Source organism: Diceros bicornis, chromosome 32, assembly GCF_020826845.1.
Source record: "Diceros bicornis minor isolate mBicDic1 chromosome 32, mDicBic1.mat.cur, whole genome shotgun sequence".
NCBI classification, from domain to species: domain Eukaryota; kingdom Metazoa; phylum Chordata; class Mammalia; order Perissodactyla; family Rhinocerotidae; genus Diceros; species Diceros bicornis.
The window spans coordinates 23,281,630-23,301,832 of record NC_080771.1 but is presented as its reverse complement, the minus strand read 5'-3'; the positions used below and the strand labels follow the sequence as shown (position 1 = coordinate 23,301,832).

Here is a 20,203-nt window from a genome sequence, read left to right as displayed (position 1 = left end):
GTTATAATGGAATTTTACTTGTATTGAGCTGGCTGGGGAGAAAAATAAAAATTGTTAAAAGGAGGGATGGAATATGGCAGCCAGGGAGAAAGCAGATGGCTACTCTCCCTCCTCCATTTGGAAAATATGTCACTTATTTCTCTTATTTTCTTTTGAGTCTCAGGATTACTTTCCTTTTTGAGATTTTTAGACCTTTTTTTCTTCTTAAATTTTTCCAGATAGAGATGGAAAGAATAAACAAGGAGCTAATTATCTCTTGTTGGTTTAAAAACGAATCCAGATAACCCAGAAGCTACTTTGGGAATTATAGCTCCCCTATAAATGTGAAAGAGACCTATATCTTTTAGAGTCCCGAGAAAACAGGGATGAACACATTGCTGGGGGCTTGAGAGGGCAGAGATGTCTGCGAGACGCCAAGAGCTCACCGAGACTGCTGTGCTCACGTCTTTATTTTAGAGTTTGGGCCTGGAGATGGTAGTATGGTTCCAAGGCTCACTCCACTGCAGGAAGTGGACAAAACTCAATAAAATGTTAGCATCTTGCAAAATAGGCTGGGACCTTGATATATTCCCATAAAAGCTGATCCATGTCAAGAGAGAGGGATGGGAACTCACTGTCTGAAAACCATGCGTGGAAATGATGCTCAGGGCAAGGCGCTGATTCTAGCAAAGTGAGGAACCTGAGGGAACAGGGAGGAGAGGACAGCCTTGATTTGAGGAGAAATTAATGAGGTGATTCCTCAAGGACTGGCCTCATGGCCAGGCAGCTCTGCTGTAGGTGACTTCTTCCCTCCAGGTCACAGGTCACATGGTGTCTACAGGAGCAGAAAAGGTAGCCATGGACCAGGCTGTGCAGGGGACCGGGGTGCTCCTGTGGGGTTTCCAGAACACATTACAGGAGGAAGATGCCTGTTCTGCCTGCTCCCCTCTTGTCCCCGCACTTCCCAAAAGGGACTGGGTCAGGGGAAGGGATAAGTCTGAATATGAGGCACCTGGGTGTCATCAAAGATTCTTAGATCAGATGAGCCTTAATTCATTCACCTCCTCCCTTTACAGATGAGGAAACAAGGATCTCTGGGCCAGAGTAACTAAGTAAAAGATCTGTTTTCTTGTCTCTATTTGAATTCCCAATCCAGTGATGTCTTGAAAACTAATACCAGGCTGCTATTTTTTTTGATCCATGGGACTAAGAAAGACAACATCAGAGTAAGTAGCAAAGACAAAATAGTAGACATACCTGAGCAATGGGGCATCCCAATGAACTTGGTGATGTCCATGCTCTGGCTCATGTCCTGGGTCGTTCCCCTCCAGCCCAAGGAGCCGCACACTCTCCCCTTTGGTGTGGGCTCCATTTTGCTCCGGCCCAGGGCTTTAGCGTACACCCCTGGGTGCCTGGCTTTCAGCTTCTTCTCCTCTATCTCGTTCTTCAGCCTCTTGTTTTCCTGCTGCAGATGGACCATCACATTGTGGAGGTGGCTAGGGAAGCAGAGGGAAGGACAGGTGGGTGTTTGCTCTGCCTCAGCTCCTGCCAGAGCTGGCCCTGTCACACACGCTTTGCAGAAATGGAGGCCTGTGTGTGTCCCCTGGAAGAAGCCTAGGCCTGGGGTCAGGGTGAACCAAGAACCAGGACTCCGGACCCACTGTCATGTCAGCTCTGGGCCTGTTTTCTCATCTGTTCGATGGGGACAATCGAGTCTGATCTGCCTTCTGGGGTTCATGTAAAGATATGGTTTGACAAATGATAGAAATTTGATTTGAAGAGCCAGACAGCTGTTGAGAATGGCTCTGATCACGTGTCCTTGATTTCTCACGGCCATCCCTCAGAAACACTCTCACCCAGTTCTGATGCCAAAGCCCAAGTTCTTTCGCCTCCCTTTGCTGAAAGGTTGAGAGCACAGGGGATCTCAGCTCTGCTGAGAGCTTGGGCAAGTTACTTATGCCCATTTTACAGATGAGCAAATGGTGGCTGTGACGTCGGTGAGGGGAAGGAGAATTTAGCATATCTCTGGTGGCTCAATAAATGGCAACTGTTCGTATCAATACTCGTATTCCTCCAAACCAACGTTGAGGGCAGTGGATGACAGTGGGCTCTGGAACCAGACTTCTCGAGTTGGAATCCTGACTCTGCTTACTTGCTAGTCGTGAGACCACAGGCAAGTTATACAGCCTCTGCGTTCCTCCCTTTCCTGACCCATAAATGGGACTTAAAACTGCACTGAACTCGTGAGGTCTTATGAAGATTAATTAAGTTAATACATGCAAAGCACTTAGAACAGTGCCTCACACCTGTAAGCAATAAATATTAGTTGAGCTATTATTATTATTATTATTATTATTATTAAAAGATGGTTTTCCTTCCGATAGGCTCAAGAATGAGTTCTTTGTGGAATACAACTTGCCGGAACTTGGCACAATGTAAGAAAAAGACTGAAGTTCTCTGTTACCTTCAGATTCTGACAATTTCTGCTTTGGCTAATCCCTTTCAGAAAATGTGTTTTGTTCTAGTGAAAAATTTCATGGTCTTTTCTATAGGAAATCAAATAAAGAATCCATCCTCAACTTCTTCTCTGGGCACATGCTTTGCCCTCCTGCTCTCTATAAACCTGGCTGGTGCTGAAGACACCGCTTCCCTTGTAGCCCCTCATGTCATTGGCATGCTCCACGTGCCATGGGCCTAGAGGTGGGGTCCTTGCCATGCCTTCATTCCCTGGCTCTCTGCCACTCTCTCTGGTCCACTCCTCTCAGTAGCCCTGATGCTTTCAACATCCCGCACTTTCTCTCCAAGTCCTGGCCTCTCAGTTCCCTGACCTCCTTATTCCAAGATCTTCTCCCCTCCTTCAACTCAGCCATCCTCCTAAGGTCAAAGCTCAGAACAGGGCTTTCCAGCTGGGGCTGCACAAATGGGTGGCTGGTGTGCCGAGACACTGGCGCCCTCAGCCCTTGGGGCAGGGTTTGGGGCAGTCACTGGTCGGTCAACTTTGTCACAAGCAACCCCATCTCAAATCCTCCCAGTGTGCCAAACAAACATGGTCACTTTCTAAGTGTTCCCTGACAAAGAGTTGGGACGCTCTGCCCTAGAGCTTGTCATTATCTGCTTGTACACACCTCTGACATCTCAGTTGTAGACACCCTGCTCCTGGACTTCCAACACTCCTCCATACCACCCTCTCTGCTGACCCAGCTTTGACCAGGAGGGGAAGCAAGGCCACAGGGGAGAGTGGAGCAAGTAGAAGGAACCTAGGTCCCCAAATGCCCACGTGGGGCAGAGGAACCCCACCACCTAGACTGCTCACCTCCTAGAGCTTTTCCTTCTATGTTCTATGTCCTTCTTTTGGAGAGCTCTCTGTGTCAGCAGCTTACCCCTGCCTAACCGACGCAGTCTGCTTTCAGTGCCTGTTTCCTTCTCAGTATTTTTGTGTTTGAGAATCACACAAGGTGACAGTGGGCAGGGGCATAGAGACAATAGCCCCCTTTTGTATTGTTGGTGAGGGAACTAAGGCCCAAAGAGGTCAAGTGATATGGCCCAGGTCACACAGATGCAGATTCAGGACTCGGGGTCTTTCCAGAGTCCCAGGCCTCTCCTGGGGTCCGACCCACATGTCCAGAGGTAAAGCCAGCCTGGCTCCCTGCTGACTTTTCTCCTTAGGGCCCAAGCAGCAGCTAGGGTGGTATAGGATGACTTACTCCTTTTCACCAGTCAGCTTGGCGATATATTTGACCTGTTCACGGAGCTTGTTTCCCAGTTTCTCATTGGCGATCCTGTAATAAAATCCACAGGAGAAAAGAGCTCCCCAGACCCCCGTGAACAAGAGCACAAGCCGGCTGAACGGGACGTTGGTGTTCTCAGTCACCCAGTCCCCAGAGCTAGAGCCTTCCTAGCACCTGGCAATTAGGAGGATGCTCCACAGTCAACCCTGTGCAAAATCACTGTGATCCTAGGTGAGGTCAGGGATCCAGGCAATGAAGCTGGACTCCAGGCTGGGAAGAGGATTGTGACCCACAGCGAAGCACCCCTTCTGTCTTGGAGCTGCTCCATTTCTAAGTCAGCAGGGCTTTCCGAACCTGACTGAAGAGTCGAGGCCCCTCCATCTTATTCCCAACCTTTGTGTGTGGGCTGAGACTGGATCTGTTTCCCAGGAGGGCAGAGTGTGTGTATGCATGTGCGCGTGTGCGTGTGTGTGTGCACGAGACACTATTCTTTGGCACATGTGCGGTTCCTCAGTTCAGCCCAGGCCATGGGACCCTGCCTTACTTTTTTCTTCCTTACTTACTTCTGCTCTTTTGCCCACTGCTCCATGTTGGACATAATCTGATCACTCTCTCGGTGCAGCCTACAGGTGTCTTTGGGCACAGGCCGTTGGGGCAGGCAATAGGGCTTTGGTACAAGAAGAAAAAGAGATGGTAAGGGGTGGGAGCATAGGCCCCCCCACCTCCCTACTCCCAAATCAGGCCTCTTCTCTCTTCCTAGGGGAAGAAGCATCAGCTCTACTGTCCACCCCTGAGGCCAGAGTCGGAATTGCCACAGCAGGGCTCCACCTCCAGCAGTGCGGGTTGTACCTGCCAATGGTGACATCTCTGAGCAGGCACCATTTACAGTAGAGACAAAGTAGATGTACACTTATAACAATGATTTTCAGGCCAAAGGCATTGAAGTGCCTTGCTCTACAAAAGCAGTATGTATTAAGCCAATTTTTTAAAGGCGGAAGAAAAAAATATCTTGAGGAAGGGGTGCCTTTTTCCTAGTTCGAGCAAAGGCCCTGTGGCCACCCCAAGATATCCTGTGGCTTCCTGTCACGAAGTTCACTGCTCAGGGATCCGGGCATGGGGCATGCTCAAAGATCTCTTAGCTCCTTCTACTGCAAGGTAAGTGAAAGTGTCAGGATGGCCTCTGAAGGGGCACTGCCCAGTGGATTATCTAAGTCAGGGACAGTTGGTGTACCTGACGGGGAGATGGCACTCTCTCTTCTCTGGAATGGGGCCTTTGTTCTGCTCAATATCTCTATCCACAAAGCCACAGGAAATGGTTGGGTTGAGACAGCTGCTGTGGGCCCAGAGCACCTGGACCCTGCTTTGTAGTGAATAGAGCGGAGTATCTTTTCCTTGCTCCCAGGCACTCCCACCCCCACCAAGGGCTGTCTGGCGTCTAGGTGGCTGTGGGATGTACTGGGAGAGACTGGGAGAAAGTGACCAGAAGCCGAGAGCACCCACCTCCTTCTCGTCTGCAAGGAGGTTCTCTTTCAGGGCAGCCATTTCCTCCTGGAACGCCCTGAGCTGCTCCTCTTTAGCGGCCAGCATCTTGAGGTCGCTCTGGTGCTGCTTCTGCCACTGCAGCACTTGGTTGCTCATCTCCTCCAGCTTCTTGTCAAAGGCGTGCACCTGCTCAGGAGCGCAAAGTGAGGAGGGGGACCCCAGTTTGCCGTGCTGACCCCAGACGACCCCTGACAAGGCGTGGGTATTTTCTTGGCTTTGGGAGACTCTTTAGGGAGTATTTAATTTCCAGCGACCAGCAGAGGGCGCCCCTGCTCTGATCGTTGCCTCCTCAGCCTGAAGCCAGGCAAGGGAGGGAACCCGTTAGCCCAAGGGAATGGCTCAGTGCTAAATAGTTCTGCGTGAAAGAGGCGACCTTGGGGACCAGCAACAGGAAGGCAGCCCCAGCCCCTGGCTGCTCCTCACCTCTATCTCACTCTCCTGGTGGAAGCCCTGCAGTTTTTTTAATTCCATGTTGAGCTTTTTCATCCTCTCCTCATAAGCAATGATTTCATCTTCCAGCTGAACTTTCCTCTCTTGGGCCTGTGTCAAGCTTCGGTGCAGGCTCTTTGTCTCCGAGGTCGCACGATTGAGCTTTGGGTAAAGACAAAGGGATGAGAGTGGACGTCAGAGCTCTTCAGCCCTCACTGCCGAGTCCTGAATGGAGAAGGGTTCCAGCCCCTCCCTGTCGTCTGCCCAGGGTGGCGCAGACACCTGGTCGTCTCGAGAGATGGCTGGGAAGTGACAGTGGTTGGGTTTCTGCATCCCCCCATCCCCTCCCCCGTTACCTCTCTTTCCAGTCCTACGAACTGATCAGCCAGGCATGATCAGCACAGGGATGGGGCATGAATTTCCCTGACAATCCGGGTTTTGGGAAAACCTTGCCCCTGGGTCACCCATGGGCAGAAAGACTTGTTAGATTTGGCCGCCCTCCCCCTAAAAACCTCACTAAGAGGAAGCAGGCCTTCTCTGGACGGATATCCCAGCCCACACAACAGTTTGAAGATGGCCTGGGTGAGAGCCAATCGTGTAGGAAACCGACTCCTGTGCCTCTCATGCTACTCAGACATTTCTGTGCCCAAACACAGCCCTGAAGATGAGAGGCTGTGGCCTCACCTTCTCCAGGGCTTGTGTCAGGTCGTCTTGGCAGGTGGCTGACTTCCGGGATAACTCCTCATAGGCTTCTTTACTGACCATGGTCTGGAGACGTTGCTTCTCTTTCTGCAGAGCCATGTCCAGCTGGGCCTGCAGACTCGCTAAGGCCTCCTTCTGATGGGCTACCTTTAGGGAGAGGGAACATCACTGTAGGGTTCATGGCTATAGAGCCATTCTCCGTGTCTGTAGGAAATGGACAAGTGCTGGGCTCTCTTCTCTCTGCACTAACCTGTGCAGCAGTCTAATGCCCACATCCTTACTTCACTGTGTAGAAGGAAGAGCTGCCTTTCCAGGCTCTTCTGCACCCCCCTCCCCACACTTCCCTTACTAGTTAGCATGTCCTCCCAGTACAAGGAGTACGGGAAGTCCTGGGCCATGATGTGTCAAGTACACAAAACTCTCTTTCACAGACTCTGGAGCCTTCGATAAAGATCTGGAATCCAAGTCTAGGATAGGAGACCTCATACAACATTTCAATTGTGTGCATTATGCTTTACTTAGTTCCTGACTAATTCACTAGACTTGATGCACCATGAAGGCAGGACCGTGTGTGCTTTTCTCATCGCCGTATCCCCACTACCTACAGTTCAGGGCACGGCACATAACAGGTACTCAGTAGATACTAAACAATTTTTTTTTTTGGACCAAATGACATATTTCACTGGGTGGGGTTTAGAAGTAGGAAAGCATTGGAACACATAGTCCTGGCAGAACTGTGTTTAAAAACTGAAGTCTACGTCTTAAACTCAATAATAAATATTCATGATATGGTTAAAAGGTATTGAGATCTGGAGTTTTAGAGGATCTGGGTTGAGGTCCTGGTTCTGTCATTTACTTAATCTCTCTGAGCCTCAGTTTCCTCTTCTGAAAATTGGGATACTTTCAACTGTTTCATAGAGTTTTTGTGATGATCAAAGGAGATTATGTCTGTAAAAAGGGATTTGTAAGGTATAAGTCACTATATAGCTGTGAGTCGTGTTCCTGAATATGCTAAGAAATTAGCTATCTTATTATATACTTTAAGTACAGGATAGAGATCAACTTCTAAGTCTGGAAGTAGGAGGGAGACCTTAGGAATTCATATGCCTCCCTTCTGTTCTCTGATAGTATAGTACACTTGCATCTTCTATGTGGCCATACAGACAGAAACACACTCTTTTGTTTTTTGTTCAACAACTGTTCAGAGCTTAAAGTTTTTAATTTTTTCAGACGGAATTTTGAGTACCTTTGACCCTAGGAATTAGTGAGATGAGAAGTGTTAGATTGTACTTCTGACTCTATGTTTTCATGCCCTACGGGTGAAACTGTTTCTAAAGATGGAATAACTTGGTTTTCTGGCAACAGGAGTGCATCTTTTCTGGGTACTTCTGAAAAACACGGAGTCAACTGGGTCTGCCCAGTAAACCAGGGGAGTCACTGGAGAGACTACAATTCACCGTAAACTCTTGATAATTGGTGGCTGAATTGAGAAATGTCACCATAGAAGTGAGATACTAAAAAGAAGCGTGGTGAAAAAATCACAATGATGTTAGAAGCTAAAATGGAAGCTTTATTTTAAATTCCTCTAACGAGTGGTTTAGCTTGGAGAAAGATTCTAAAAACCCGTATATGAACATATGTAAATTACAGAATCAAGGAATTTTAATAAAAGTTCTCATAAGGGTCTACTCTGTTCTTTGCCAAAGGCATTAGGTCTAGATGGTTTTATAGGTGAGTTCCACTAAGTCATCCTTGATTCCTTGCTTTCTCTCACATTCATTCCATCAGTTAGTCTGGTCAGTTCTACTGCCAAAACACATTCTGAATTTGCTAACATCTGTCTTCACTGACACCACTCTAGCTTGGATGGCAATAGCCTCCTAACTAGTTTCCTTACTTCCATACCTACCCCTCTCCCCAATCCATTTCCACACATTAGTCAGAGTTATATTTTGAAAATTTAAATCAGATCAAATCACCTCCCCTGAACCTTTGAGGAAATCTCATCAATGTATTTCTGTTGTTCTTAGAATAAAACCCAGAATTTCTTAACAGACACCACAATCTCTGCCCCTACCTATCTTTCTACTCTCATCCTATACCAATATCCTCCTTGATTACTGCACTCCAGTCATACTGGCCTTATTTCACTTCTTAGAAGATTCCAAGTGTTGTATTAAAAGAGTGATACATGCTACACAGTCAGGACTCATAATAGGAATCCAAGGGTGGACCAAAATTAGGATCAATTAATTAATTTTATTCACCACATTACAGGGAGCATCATACTGAAACAGATAGATTCCATTCATGTTGAAAGCAAGAAAAGGATGCTACTGTTGAACACCGTACTGTAGGTACTGTCCAATGCAAGAAGGCAAGAAAAATGAAACAAGAATAAATATTACAAAGGTTTAGAAAATTGTTGTTGCTTGCAAATGATATAAGCATCTGCCTAGAAAATCCCATGAGAAGCAACTGAAAAACTATTACTGCTTATAAGTGAGTTCAATAAGATGTCCAAATACAGAATAAATATGTAAAAATAAATTAGCTTTCTTATTATTAACAGTAATTAATTATAAAATACAGTAGAAAAATGTCCTAGAATCAAAGATATGGAAAGGATCTCAAGATATATTGCTTTAACTTCAGATGGTAAATTTAAAAATTGAGATAGAGAATATTGATGAAAGGAAGTGCATTTTAGAATGCAAAACTAAGCCTCTTTCTAATGGCTGTTTTGATTGATTCAATAAGTCTACTATGGGTGGGATATGCTTTTAAAACATTGAACATGCTTACACACACATAAAGCCCTCTGCCCCCGATTTCCACCAAACGAATTCTGAAATTAGTGCTTTTACTTCTACATTTACATGGCTATCTTTCTTTTGACAAACATGATAACAGGCTCATATTAAATACTCAGGTAGTATCCCTTATATTCAGAGAGGTTCCTGGGTGATCTGAGTGACTAAGACCTCAACTCTGGATCACACCAAAGGAGAGATTTATATCTCTGGAGGACAAAACTCCAGAAACGTCAGTGTCTGTGCTGTCTAATATGGTAGCCACTAGCCACATGAGGTTATTTACATTAAATAAAACCAAAATTAGTGAATATTAAAATTAAAAATTCAGTTCCTTAGTCATACTAAGCCATGTTCCAAGCACTCAATAGCCACATGTGTCTAGTGGATATAGTATTAGACAGCTCTATTACAGAACTCTTCCATCACTGCAGAAAGTTCCATTGGGCAGTGCTGTTCTTACACTTAGAATAGTCATAGTATTTTAAGATTAACTTTTTTTTCTTTTTCATATTATGAAGGAATCAGAGCTGCTTGGTCTCTCATTTGTAATCCAAGAGACCACCTATCAAGATGCTGTATTTGTTTCTTGCTCAGAAAGGTGGAATGTATTCAGTTGGGGAAAATATCACCATTCATGATGAAGGGGAAAGAGGTTAGGTGTTAGAACCAAATGATCCAGGTTCAAATATTGGTCCATCCCATCATTTACTAATTAGTCACTTTGAGCCTTAGTCTTTCTTTCCTCCATAACCATAGGATCATAGTAATGTACATCTTGTTGGGAGTAAAGCAGATGGAAGGCATATAATGGACTTAAGCAGAGAGTCAATAAATGATGACTGAATTCAAGCACAGTGCCTCACATATGTTAGATGCCATTTATTCCTTTCTGCCATCTTTATTTGTGTAATGAAAAATAATCATCTCCCCTTCCATGCCTTTTTTGTACTTTGGGACTATTTTTGGAAATGTTTCTTAGCAAATTGTCCCAAACAATGGATTCACTCAACTCTGATCTAAAATGCACCATTGGATGACTTGATAGTTTGGGAGTTCTACCAGATATTAAATAAGACCTTCCACATGTGGAAGAAACGTCTTTGGCTGAGCGACTAGGCACCGAAGGGTTATCCCACTTCAAGGAGGGAAGCGGAGCTGCAGGCGCCACAGGATGTACATGGACCGGGCAGTTAGTAGCATTTCTGTGCTGGAGGAGAGCTAGGTACTGATTTCAGGTCAAGGGTCACAGGGTTCAAGTTTCTCAGCCCGTTGGGGTTTCTGTCTACTCACCTCACTATTCAGGTCTTGGATGACTTGCTGGGAGGTGTTGTGTTTGCTGAGACAGGAATCCAGTTGTGTAGAACATTGCGCTAACTGTGCTTTGATATTCTCATTTTCCTCCTCCAACTTTCTCAAATTCTCCTTTGACTGCTCCCCCATCAACGAACAAAGCCCAGAAAAGAGATGTTACTTCAGACTCCTACAAAAGCTCACTCTTCCTGACCTCACCACAGCTCCATTCTGCACCCTGTGGAATGCAGAACTCCCCCCCACTTGCCTTTCCCTCCTTTCCTCCTTTCTCTCCTGAAGTCAGAGCACCCACGGCCTCTGTATCCTGCCAGGCCCAGCTGGGCTTACGTCTGGCCCTGGATTCATGACCCAACTCTTCCCCGATTTCCCTTCTCACCATCTTTTCTTTCCTTTTTCCTTCCTGTCGGAGTGCCTCAAGCTCTTGCTCCAGCAACTTCTCCTGTTCTTTGCTCTTTCTCAACTGTTCCTTTTTCTCCTCCAGTAGCTTTGTTACCTCCTTAAGCTCCTCTTCTAGATTGCTTTTGGCGGAGGCTTGCTCCCTGTGCTGAGAAAATAAAGACTGGCCTGAAAGATAGTCTTAGACTGTACAGTTTTGAGGAAAATAAAACCCCACACCCAGACAACTGTACACAGGGAATGGCTGAAATAAATATGAGGACAACATCTTGGTTATTTAGCATGTATAAAAAAGTCTCCTCTGACGTTCAGCAACTTTTTTTTCTTTGTTCAATTAGATATACCAACTTATTTTATTTATAGATCCAGTTCCCACAGCATCAACCTTCTCTCCACTTACTCACCAAATCTTTCCACATAAGAATCTCTTTGAATAAAGTTTTAAAAAAAACATCTTGGAAAAGCACAAAAAGAATAATTCTGAGATCAAAGACTTTAAATTGACTGACACGGATAGATTCTGAATCCTAGAAGAAAAAAAACACATTGTCCTTTGACTATTTTTAAGCTTAGCCCTTGAGAATGCTTACTAGTGGTCGTGGGTCCTGGAGCCGACTGGCTGGCTTAGCATCTGACACAAATTCTGGAAAATTAGTCTGCAACGAATTGGTGGTGGCATCTTCCCAAATAAAGACCAATATATTTAATCTTAAACAGAGCAAATGCTTGAGCTGGCTGCTTACTTGCCCTTCATACCTGGTGTTGAATGAGTTTTATATGATCCAGCAGCTCATTCAGTTTCATATCCTGCTCATCCACTGTCTTCTGAAGCTGCCTCTTTTCCTTGTCTGAATTTTCAAGCTTCCTCAGTGCCTCAGAGAGTTCTGATGTCAGCTCCTCTATCCGCTTCCTAAAGCGAAGCGGCAACAACAGGAGGATGGACTTCAGTCTGTGTCGATGGACTGTGAGCTGTCTTGCTATCCCATTCCTGAACAGCTGCCCACAGCGTCCTGACTGGCTCACGAGGGACAGAGTCTCTCTCTGGAGGTGAACCCGTGGTACCTGCTGGGTGTGAGTTCCTCTTCAGCCTTCAAGGAATCCTTCTGCAGCTTCTGAAGCTCTCTCTGTAGCTCCTGGATGGTCTCTGACTTCTGTTTCTCCAAGAAAAGGCAGCTTTGCAGTTTCCTCTGGGAATCCTCCAGGTTACCCTTTGCCAGCATGGCCTCTTCTTTATATTGGGCTGCTTGCTGAGCTGTGGAAGACAGGAGACAAGCTGGAGGCATGTCCATGTGAGAAGGCAGTATGTGTGAAGATCAGACTCAAATAAAATCAGTTAAAAAGTCTGTTCCTTCATTTTGGAACCTACTTCAATTTCCAATCTGTCCTCATTTCTCTCCATTTCATTATCACTCCTAAGGAGCTCTGGTAAATTACCTATCTTCAACTACCCCCCAGCCGTGGACCCCTTCTTGACTACAATTAAACAAATTGGTAGACATTGCTCAATATCTCTTGTGTGACTCAACGTGTTATTAGGGACAAATCCTGACCCTCGTGGAGTTTAGAGTCTAATGAGGGAGACATAAATGACGTACCCGACATAGAGAACTTGGGAGTGTGAAACTCACACTGACATGAACTCAGGAAGCAAGATCCGTGTGGGTAAGAATAATGGAGATGGACTTACAGAGGAACGGAGGTTGAGCCGGGCCTTAAAAGAAGGAGGAGGAAAGGAGTCCAGGTGAGGGACAGTTAGAGCAAGCACATGGTGAAGGGAATGGGGAAGGCATGTGGGAAAAGGATGGGAAGAGACCAGTCTGATTGGAAAGGAAAGTGGGAAGGAGTGCTGGGAGACATAATTGAGTAAGTGCATCAACTAGAGGCGGCTCTGAAGGACGTTGACAGCCTGGGAGAAATGTTCAGACTTGATTTAGTGGGTTCTTGAGCAGGGACTGACATAAAGGAAAGAGTGCTTTAGGAAAATTGGAATGGATCAGAATGGAGAAAGACTTCCTATAGTATCCTTTTAGCCCACATCCTTGCCTCCCCTGGGTATGAAGGGAAAAACACCTAAACAAGTTGCTTACTAGAGTTTCTCTATGCCAAATATGTTCCCATGTCCTACTTTCTGCTATTGTTTCTACTTTAAACATCACTCTCCTCTCCATTTTTTTCAGCCTGGGATACTGGAAGAAAGATGGAGTCACTACGGAAATAACTATACACCTTGGAAAAAAGGAGGAGGATTTTTTTTTTTAAGCAGAGAAGAGAATGGGTTCAGTTTGGGGAATGTTGAGTTAGAGAGGAAGGTGGTTGCCCAGGTGGAGCTAGTCCATAAAGACAAGACTGACCGCAGGGGTGAAGGCAGGGCTGGGGCTTTAGGCTCTGGAGTCAACTGCAGAGAAGTGTAGCTACAAGGAGAGGCCTGCACCAAAGAATGAGTGTAGAGGGAGAAGAGAAAGGGAGGAGGGCAGAGTCTCAGGGGTAGATGATACTGTCAGAGCAGGAGAGAAAAGAGGAAACAGTGGAGAGATTTATGGAAGAACAAGGGACATGCTGTGTCTCCAAAGCTAAGAAACAATTGTTGGAGTGTAGAAGGCCAACAGTACTGACACACAGAGTTCAAGGAGGGAGAGGAAGGAAGCCATGCTATGGACTTGGTTTTTTTTCCTAATTGATGTATCACTCACATAAAATTTACCATTTATTTATTTATTTATGAGGAAGATCAGCACTGAGCTAACATCCATGCCAATCCTCCTCTTTTTGCTGAGGAAGATTGGCCCTGAGCTAACATTTGTGCCCATCTTCCTCCACTTTATGTGGGATGCTGCCACAGCATGGCCTGACAAGTGGCGCATCGGTGCGCGCCTGGGATCCGAACCCGGGCCGCCAGCAGTGGAGCGCGTGCACTTAACCGCTACACCACGGGGCCGGCCCCCAAAAATTTACCCTTTATAAGTGTACAGTTCAGTCCTTTCTGGAATACTCACAAAGGTGTGCAACCATCAGCAATATCTAATTCCAGAACATTTTCATCACCCTGAAAGAAACCCCACGTCCAAGGCAAGAAGTTATTGGTGACCTCTGAGAAGGCAGTTTCAGCAGAGGGGCCAGGACGCGATCCACAGTGCAAGCTGCGCGGAAGAGAATGTGTTTGGAGGCAAAAAGGAGAGAGAGTGTTAAAAACCAGGGAGGGAAGAGGTGAATCGTGTGACAAAGGTCCTGGAGAAGATGGAGAGGAATGCAGTGCACAGAAGCAAAATATAGGGCTCTATACTCCTTTCTGTGGCGAGGAAAGGAGTGGATCTGCACAGGAGCTGCCGAGGAAACGGCGGGTGTGGGAGTCAGCAGCTCCCTCTCCTGGACTGAGCACCTGCTACGCGGTGGAGGCTTCAGGGCGAAGGTGAGGCTGGGCGTGGGTGAAGGGGATCCAGAGGGCGGTCGCAACTGCCGTGAGATGTGAGATGAGATCACAGGAAGGTTTGGAGGGAGAAAGTGGAGGAAGAGGCCATGTAGAGAAAGGAGAGGCTGCTCTAGCCCCGTGGGTTGGAAATGTGGTGAGGACAGTGCCTGCTGGGGGCCTCACCAGCCAGCCTCTGTTGCTGTTTGGCATCTTCGAGACTGTCCCTCAGCTTCTGGGCCTCAGCCCGTAGAGCCCCACACTCCACTTTACTCTTATCCTGCTTTGCCTCCTTGATGGCGCTTTCGAGCTCTGTTGTCAGTCGTTGCTGCCTCTCCAGCTCCATCTCCTTTTTCATGAGGGTGCTCTGAACCTGTGCCAGTTCTTTCTCCAGCTCGTGCAGCATTTCATCCTTCCCTTGGAGAAGCTGAGGAAAGCAAAGTGTTAATGCAGCAAAGTCAATTAAAGATTGTCTTGAACCCTAGTCCAGCCACCATCTTCTCCTGCCTGGATATTGCAATAGCTTCCTACCCTCACTCCCTGCCTGTCCTCAGACTGTTCTCCACACAGCAGCCACAGGGCGGCCTCTAAAAATGCAAGTCAGATCTTGTTATGCCTCTGCTCAAAACCCTCCTCTGGCTCTATGTCCCTCAGAAAAAGGCCAAAGTCCTTACAATGACCTCCCGGGATGCTCAGGATCTGATCTGACCTCACCTCTTACCGCTCCCACCCCTCTACTTCAGCTGGTCTCCTGGAACACTCCAGCAGACTCCCACCCAAGGGCTCTTGCACTTGCATCCCTCTGCCTGGAATATTTTTCCTTAAGGCCTTTGCCTGGGTGGTTCCCTCACTTCATTCAAATCTCTGCCCAAATGCCACCTTATCAAACAGGACTTCCCTGACCACACTGTGTAAAACAGCCACCATGCTATTTTAGAAATTTATCACTACCTGACTTATATTGTATATCAGTTTTGTAATTTGTTTATTGTCTGTCTCTCCATACTAGAATGTCAGCTCCATGAGGGTAGGGATGTTTCATGTTTTATTTTATTCTTAATGCCTAGAACAGTTCTTGGCATATCGTAAGAGCTCAAAAATATTTGTTGAATGAGTATATGAATGACTCGAAGCTGTTTATCCAGACTCCTTGCTTCTCGTCATCATCTATCCAAACACCTCCACTTTGACTGGTGGATCACCTCTGGACTTTGAAATAGGAGGTTTGAATGGCCAGCCAGTCAATCAATTGGATTATTTCTACTAGCTCGGATAAAGGTTCAGAGTTGGAATAGCAGTGACTACAAAAGCGTGCATTGGTTTCACAACCTTCCTGTCCTTGCTTCCATTCCGAGGCTTTTCTGGGAGCTTGATTTATGTTGGCAACCACAGATCTTCCAAGGCATAGCTTCACTAATATTTTCCAACTGTCTGACTTGCATATTCATAAGATACTTGCAATTTTAAGAATTGAAATTCACTTGAAATTCTTAATAAGGCTACACATTCTTTTATAGCATTTCTTTCCACTATCCAGCGTAAACAGAAGCAGAAAGGAACAATACAAAGGTGTCCCAAACTCTCTTCCTTGCAGGGTGGGGGAAGAATCTCTTTCTTATAGGGCCGACATGTCTGTTAATGTCCCTGGATAATGATATTTTATTTACTTATTATGTGCTATGAGAAAGAGCAAAGAAGTGCCCAGAATCCCCTCTGGGCCTCAAGAGCCTGCAGTCTCCTGGCGCATGTGTTGGTGCTTCCCAGGTAATCGCAGCTCCAGCTGAGGCCTCACGCCTGCCCTGTTGGCAGTTCCAACCAGAGAGCTCCTGGCCTTACCTTGTCTTTCTGCAGACCGAGCTTTTGGGTCTCTGTGAACTGTATCTGCAGCTCCTGCAGCCGCCGCTGCAGGATGGCCACCTCCTTATCCTTCCTCTCCACGTGGGCAGATGTCTCCTCCCGCAGCCCATGCAGGTCCAGCTCCAGCTTCATCATGTCTACAACAGGATGAGACAGAGCGCTTCTTGCTCAGAGGAGGGTTCTGGCTTCTTTCTGGCTCCCCCGCCACAGCCCACCAGCCCACGGTTTACCCTTCATGATGTTTTTCTTCTGTTCCGACACGGCTTCTAGCTCCATGCGCAAGTCCTTCACGAGGTTCTGGTACTCCTCCACGTGCAGGCACTGGCTGTCTTTCTGCTCCTGCAGATGCTTCAGTATCTGGGTAGATAGAAGAGCAGGGCAGGGCGGGGACACGGGGGAGGAAGGCTTTCTAAAATGCCAAATGTCGAGAACAGGCAAATCCCTAGAGATAGAAAGTAGAGTCGTGGTTGCCAGGGGCTGGGGGAGGGAGGATGGGGAGTGACTGCTCATAGATACGGGATTTCTTTTTGGAGTGATGAAAATGTTCTGAAATTAGTGGTGATGCTTGCTCAATTTTGTGACTATCCTAGAAACCACTGAATTGTACACTTTGGTGAATTTTATGGTATGTCAATTATATTTCAGTTTAAAAACTGAAAAGAGAGAATTAAAAACAAGGTATGGCAGACTTCTCATGCTCACACAGAATGTGCACAAAAGAAGCCACCCCTTCCTCCCTGCAACAATCGATGGTCATTTATGAAGCGCCTACTGTGTGCCAGAAATGGTCCTAGTACTGGAGACAGTGGCGCAAACACAGACACAAATCCTTGCCCCCATGGAGCTGACCTTCTAGTGAGGTGAGACAGACAAAGAGCATAATAAGAGTGACTTATAGAAAACCTTAGAAGTTGATAAGTGCTATGGAGGAAACAGAATAACAAAAGGGGAATGGAGACATATGGGGTGGGGAGGTTGCAACTTTAAATAGAATGGAGGGATTGGCCTCACTGAGAAGGTGGCCTCCAAGCAGGGACTTGCTGGAGGTGAGAGTGTGAGCCATGTTGTAAGTGTGTGAGCTTTGTAGAAAGGGGGACTAGCCAGTGACAAGGCCCTGGGGAGAGAACATGGAGGAGGCCATGTGGTTAGAGCGACCCAGTGGTGGAGAGAGTAGGAGGAGATGCGGGAGGAGGTTCCTGAGTGATCACATCATGCGGGGTTTGCAGTCCCTGGGCAGGAACTTGGCTTCTCCCCTGAAGGAAAGGGGAACAGGCTGTCACTAAGAGAAGGCAGGAACATGTGGCCGAGGAGGAGCAAAGAGTCATCTGGGCATCAGGGGACGCTGGGGAGAGAGAGTTATGTGATTTCAGAGCCGCCAGTGAGGGAGGACTGCAGGAAGCGGGGGTGGGATTGGAGAAACACAGAGCAATCACCATATGACCCAGGGGTGGGCACCACATGGACTCAAGGGCCCACTCTATGCCAGGCCAACTGAGCGGGCAGAAGACTGCTGGCATTAACTCTCATGTGGACATTTCCATTCCTAATAGAATATCCAGGTCACATGAAGGCTTTGGATAGGGTATATAAAATGGCAGGGAAAGGTGTATTCTGTTTCTTGCGAGGGTCTATTGTTTTAAAAAATGGAGTATTAAAGAGGAATTAGTGTTCAGTGGATATAGAGTTTCAGTTTTGCAAGATGAAAAAGTTCTAGAGATCTTCACAGCAATGTGAATATACTTAACATGACTGAACTGTACTCTTAAAAGTGGATAAGATGGTAAATTTAACATTAGGTGTTTTTTACCACTAAAAAAATAAAAGAGTAAGGGGGAAATAAAGACATTTTTTAGACAAAAAAAAAAAGAGAGTCTTATGAGATTGTGCTGTAGGTCAGGATGTGAATAACATGGAACTGCACCTTTAAAGTAAATATTGACAGATGTCCAAGGAGGAACTCCCAAGTTCAATATTGATCCCTCATTCATTCAAACTTTCTGGCATCAGAAAGTCCTGGAAAGAGAAGAGTCTCTGCTCCCCCACTAGAGGACCCCTTGGAGAGCTTATCTGTGCTGTCTACTCTCTCTGTCACTGCCTGTGCTATTTCCCCATCTGCAGGCATGCCGTCACCTGCCCATGGCACAGCCTTGTGCGGCTGGCTTTGCCTCATACTTCAAGTTCAGGCATGCCTGACTTCAGCTAAGACCTTGCGTAGGAGGGGACCTAACCTAGTGTTGACTATCAGTTGGTCAAATCTTGCTATTCGTTTACGTGGTTTAAATGCTTATTCATGATTAGAATCAACTTTTGAGATGGCTTTGAATATGAAAACATTGAGTTTTCAAAAAAGGGAGTGAATTCGAATTAATAATCTTCCCTAAATTTGCAACTTTTCAACTCCAGCCAGAAACTAGAAAGCTGGATGGGCCTTTTGAATCTGGCAAGCCAACAGGAGTCTCTGTCTTGTTGAGATAATACTGTCGGAAGTGGGTCAAGAGAAAGGCACAATTCCAAAATTCAATTCCAAAATCTCATGCTGCCAGCTACACTCACTGGGGCTTGGCACACATTTTCTGCAGTATTCTTGTAGCAGGGCCAACCAAGTTCACACAAATATAATAAAATAAAAATATAATATAAAAATAAAATAATAAGCAGGAAAAACCAGAATCAGACTCAACTTGGCCTGACCACACCAGGCACAAATAAGCAAAAGTTCTCCCACCTTTTTGATGTCTTCACAATCTTCTGAGGAGCTAGGAGGATGTCTGTGGGTGGCTGTATAGGAAGCAAAGTCTGCTTGTAATTTTATCAAAGCCTCTTCACGCTCCAGAACCTACAACCGAGCACAGGTCAGTTATGCTGAATGATCAATGCAATGTGCTTATTACTATTACTATTTTTGCAGGGTGTTCCTTTTTTCAGCCCAAGTTTGTTGTAGCATTATATAATTCATCACACACTTCCTGTGGGGTTGGTAGGGAGTAGGAATTATATTCTCAATCTTCTACCAAGGTTCACTAGGCATAGACAGTGATTTGTCTCGAGTCTGTCAGTGGCCACATTTTGGACTCCCTCCTGAACCTCTCTGTGTGGTCCAGTTTATGAGGCAGAAGAAGGTTCTTTGGAGGCTGTGATGGAAAGATGTACCTAATCTATCAGAGGGAAAGATTCAAAGTTCAAGAATTAAAGGAGGAAATTTGTTATAGAGTGGGTGAATGTGTGTTGAAAATTTAAAAAACATGAAATGTTTGTTCTTGCTTGTTGAAAATAATCCAAATAAAACCCAAGCATTGAAAATAAGAAGTGAAAATCTCCTCTCTATCTATTCTCCTCTCTCTCTACTGAGGGGGAGGGGGCACTACTGGAAATTTCCGGTATATTTTCCTACATTTTGATCAAAGGCTTTAAAAAACAAAAGTGGAATTGAACTATATATAGGATACTGCAACTTACTCTCAACAATATATCACTAACATCCTTCCATACAGCCCTTATGGATCCACTTAATTCTTGTTATTGGCTGCATATTATTCCATAACGTGGATATCTCTTTAATCATTTCCATACTGATGGGCACTTAGGTTGTTGTGTGAGAGATTTTAAGTCTCTTACAACCTTGAACTTAGTGTGGGTTGGGGGGATGCATACCATGAAGAATATGAACAAAAGGCAGGGGCAGGTATATTTAAGACATTTGAGGAGTCTTGGTGAAAGAGATTACTTTAGGTGACTCTTTTTCCCTCCTTTCTTTTCTCATGGCTTTATTTTGGTCTCTCAGAAAAATGTTCTAGAAGAAGGCACTCACCAAAGCGTTACTACAGGCTAGCTTATTTCGAAGCTCCTGGATTAGATCATCCTGTTCAGAGACCTTTTGCCAGACTTCAGACAGTCGTTTCAGGGTCTCCTGATGCTCCTGAATGGCGCAGGCAGAAGCACACATGCGCGTCTTTGAATGATCACCTTTGCTCTCCGGCTCCTGGGATATTTAAAAATAATGGATTGTTTTTGTTCCTAATTTTTGAGTTAACTTCAGGGTG

General features: G+C 45.9%; 2 protein-coding genes across 2 annotated transcripts in view; both read right to left on the bottom strand.

Moving 5' to 3' along the window:
- Positions 1 to 20,203, bottom strand: part of PKD1L3 (polycystin 1 like 3, transient receptor potential channel interacting) — a 354,098-nt gene that overhangs the window by 144,148 nt on the left and 189,747 nt on the right. The gene's annotated exons all lie outside the window — the stretch shown is intronic.
- The window catches only part of PMFBP1 (polyamine modulated factor 1 binding protein 1), a 42,424-nt gene continuing 23,335 nt past the window's right edge, over positions 1,115 to 20,203 (bottom strand). Inside the window, exons 5-19 of the mRNA XM_058527692.1 lie at positions 19,972 to 20,142; positions 18,889 to 18,999; positions 16,394 to 16,520; positions 16,143 to 16,300; positions 14,493 to 14,733; positions 11,966 to 12,155; positions 11,660 to 11,813; positions 10,884 to 11,051; positions 10,487 to 10,624; positions 6,363 to 6,527; positions 5,673 to 5,840; positions 5,208 to 5,375; positions 4,271 to 4,374; positions 3,684 to 3,758; positions 1,115 to 1,475 (exon numbers count right to left, since the gene is read on the bottom strand). Coding sequence (XP_058383675.1) covers positions 1,115 to 1,475; positions 3,684 to 3,758; positions 4,271 to 4,374; positions 5,208 to 5,375; positions 5,673 to 5,840; positions 6,363 to 6,527; positions 10,487 to 10,624; positions 10,884 to 11,051; positions 11,660 to 11,813; positions 11,966 to 12,155; positions 14,493 to 14,733; positions 16,143 to 16,300; positions 16,394 to 16,520; positions 18,889 to 18,999; positions 19,972 to 20,142 — 2,499 coding nt within the window. The remainder of the gene's footprint in view (positions 1,476 to 3,683; positions 3,759 to 4,270; positions 4,375 to 5,207; positions 5,376 to 5,672; positions 5,841 to 6,362; positions 6,528 to 10,486; positions 10,625 to 10,883; positions 11,052 to 11,659; positions 11,814 to 11,965; positions 12,156 to 14,492; positions 14,734 to 16,142; positions 16,301 to 16,393; positions 16,521 to 18,888; positions 19,000 to 19,971; positions 20,143 to 20,203) is intronic.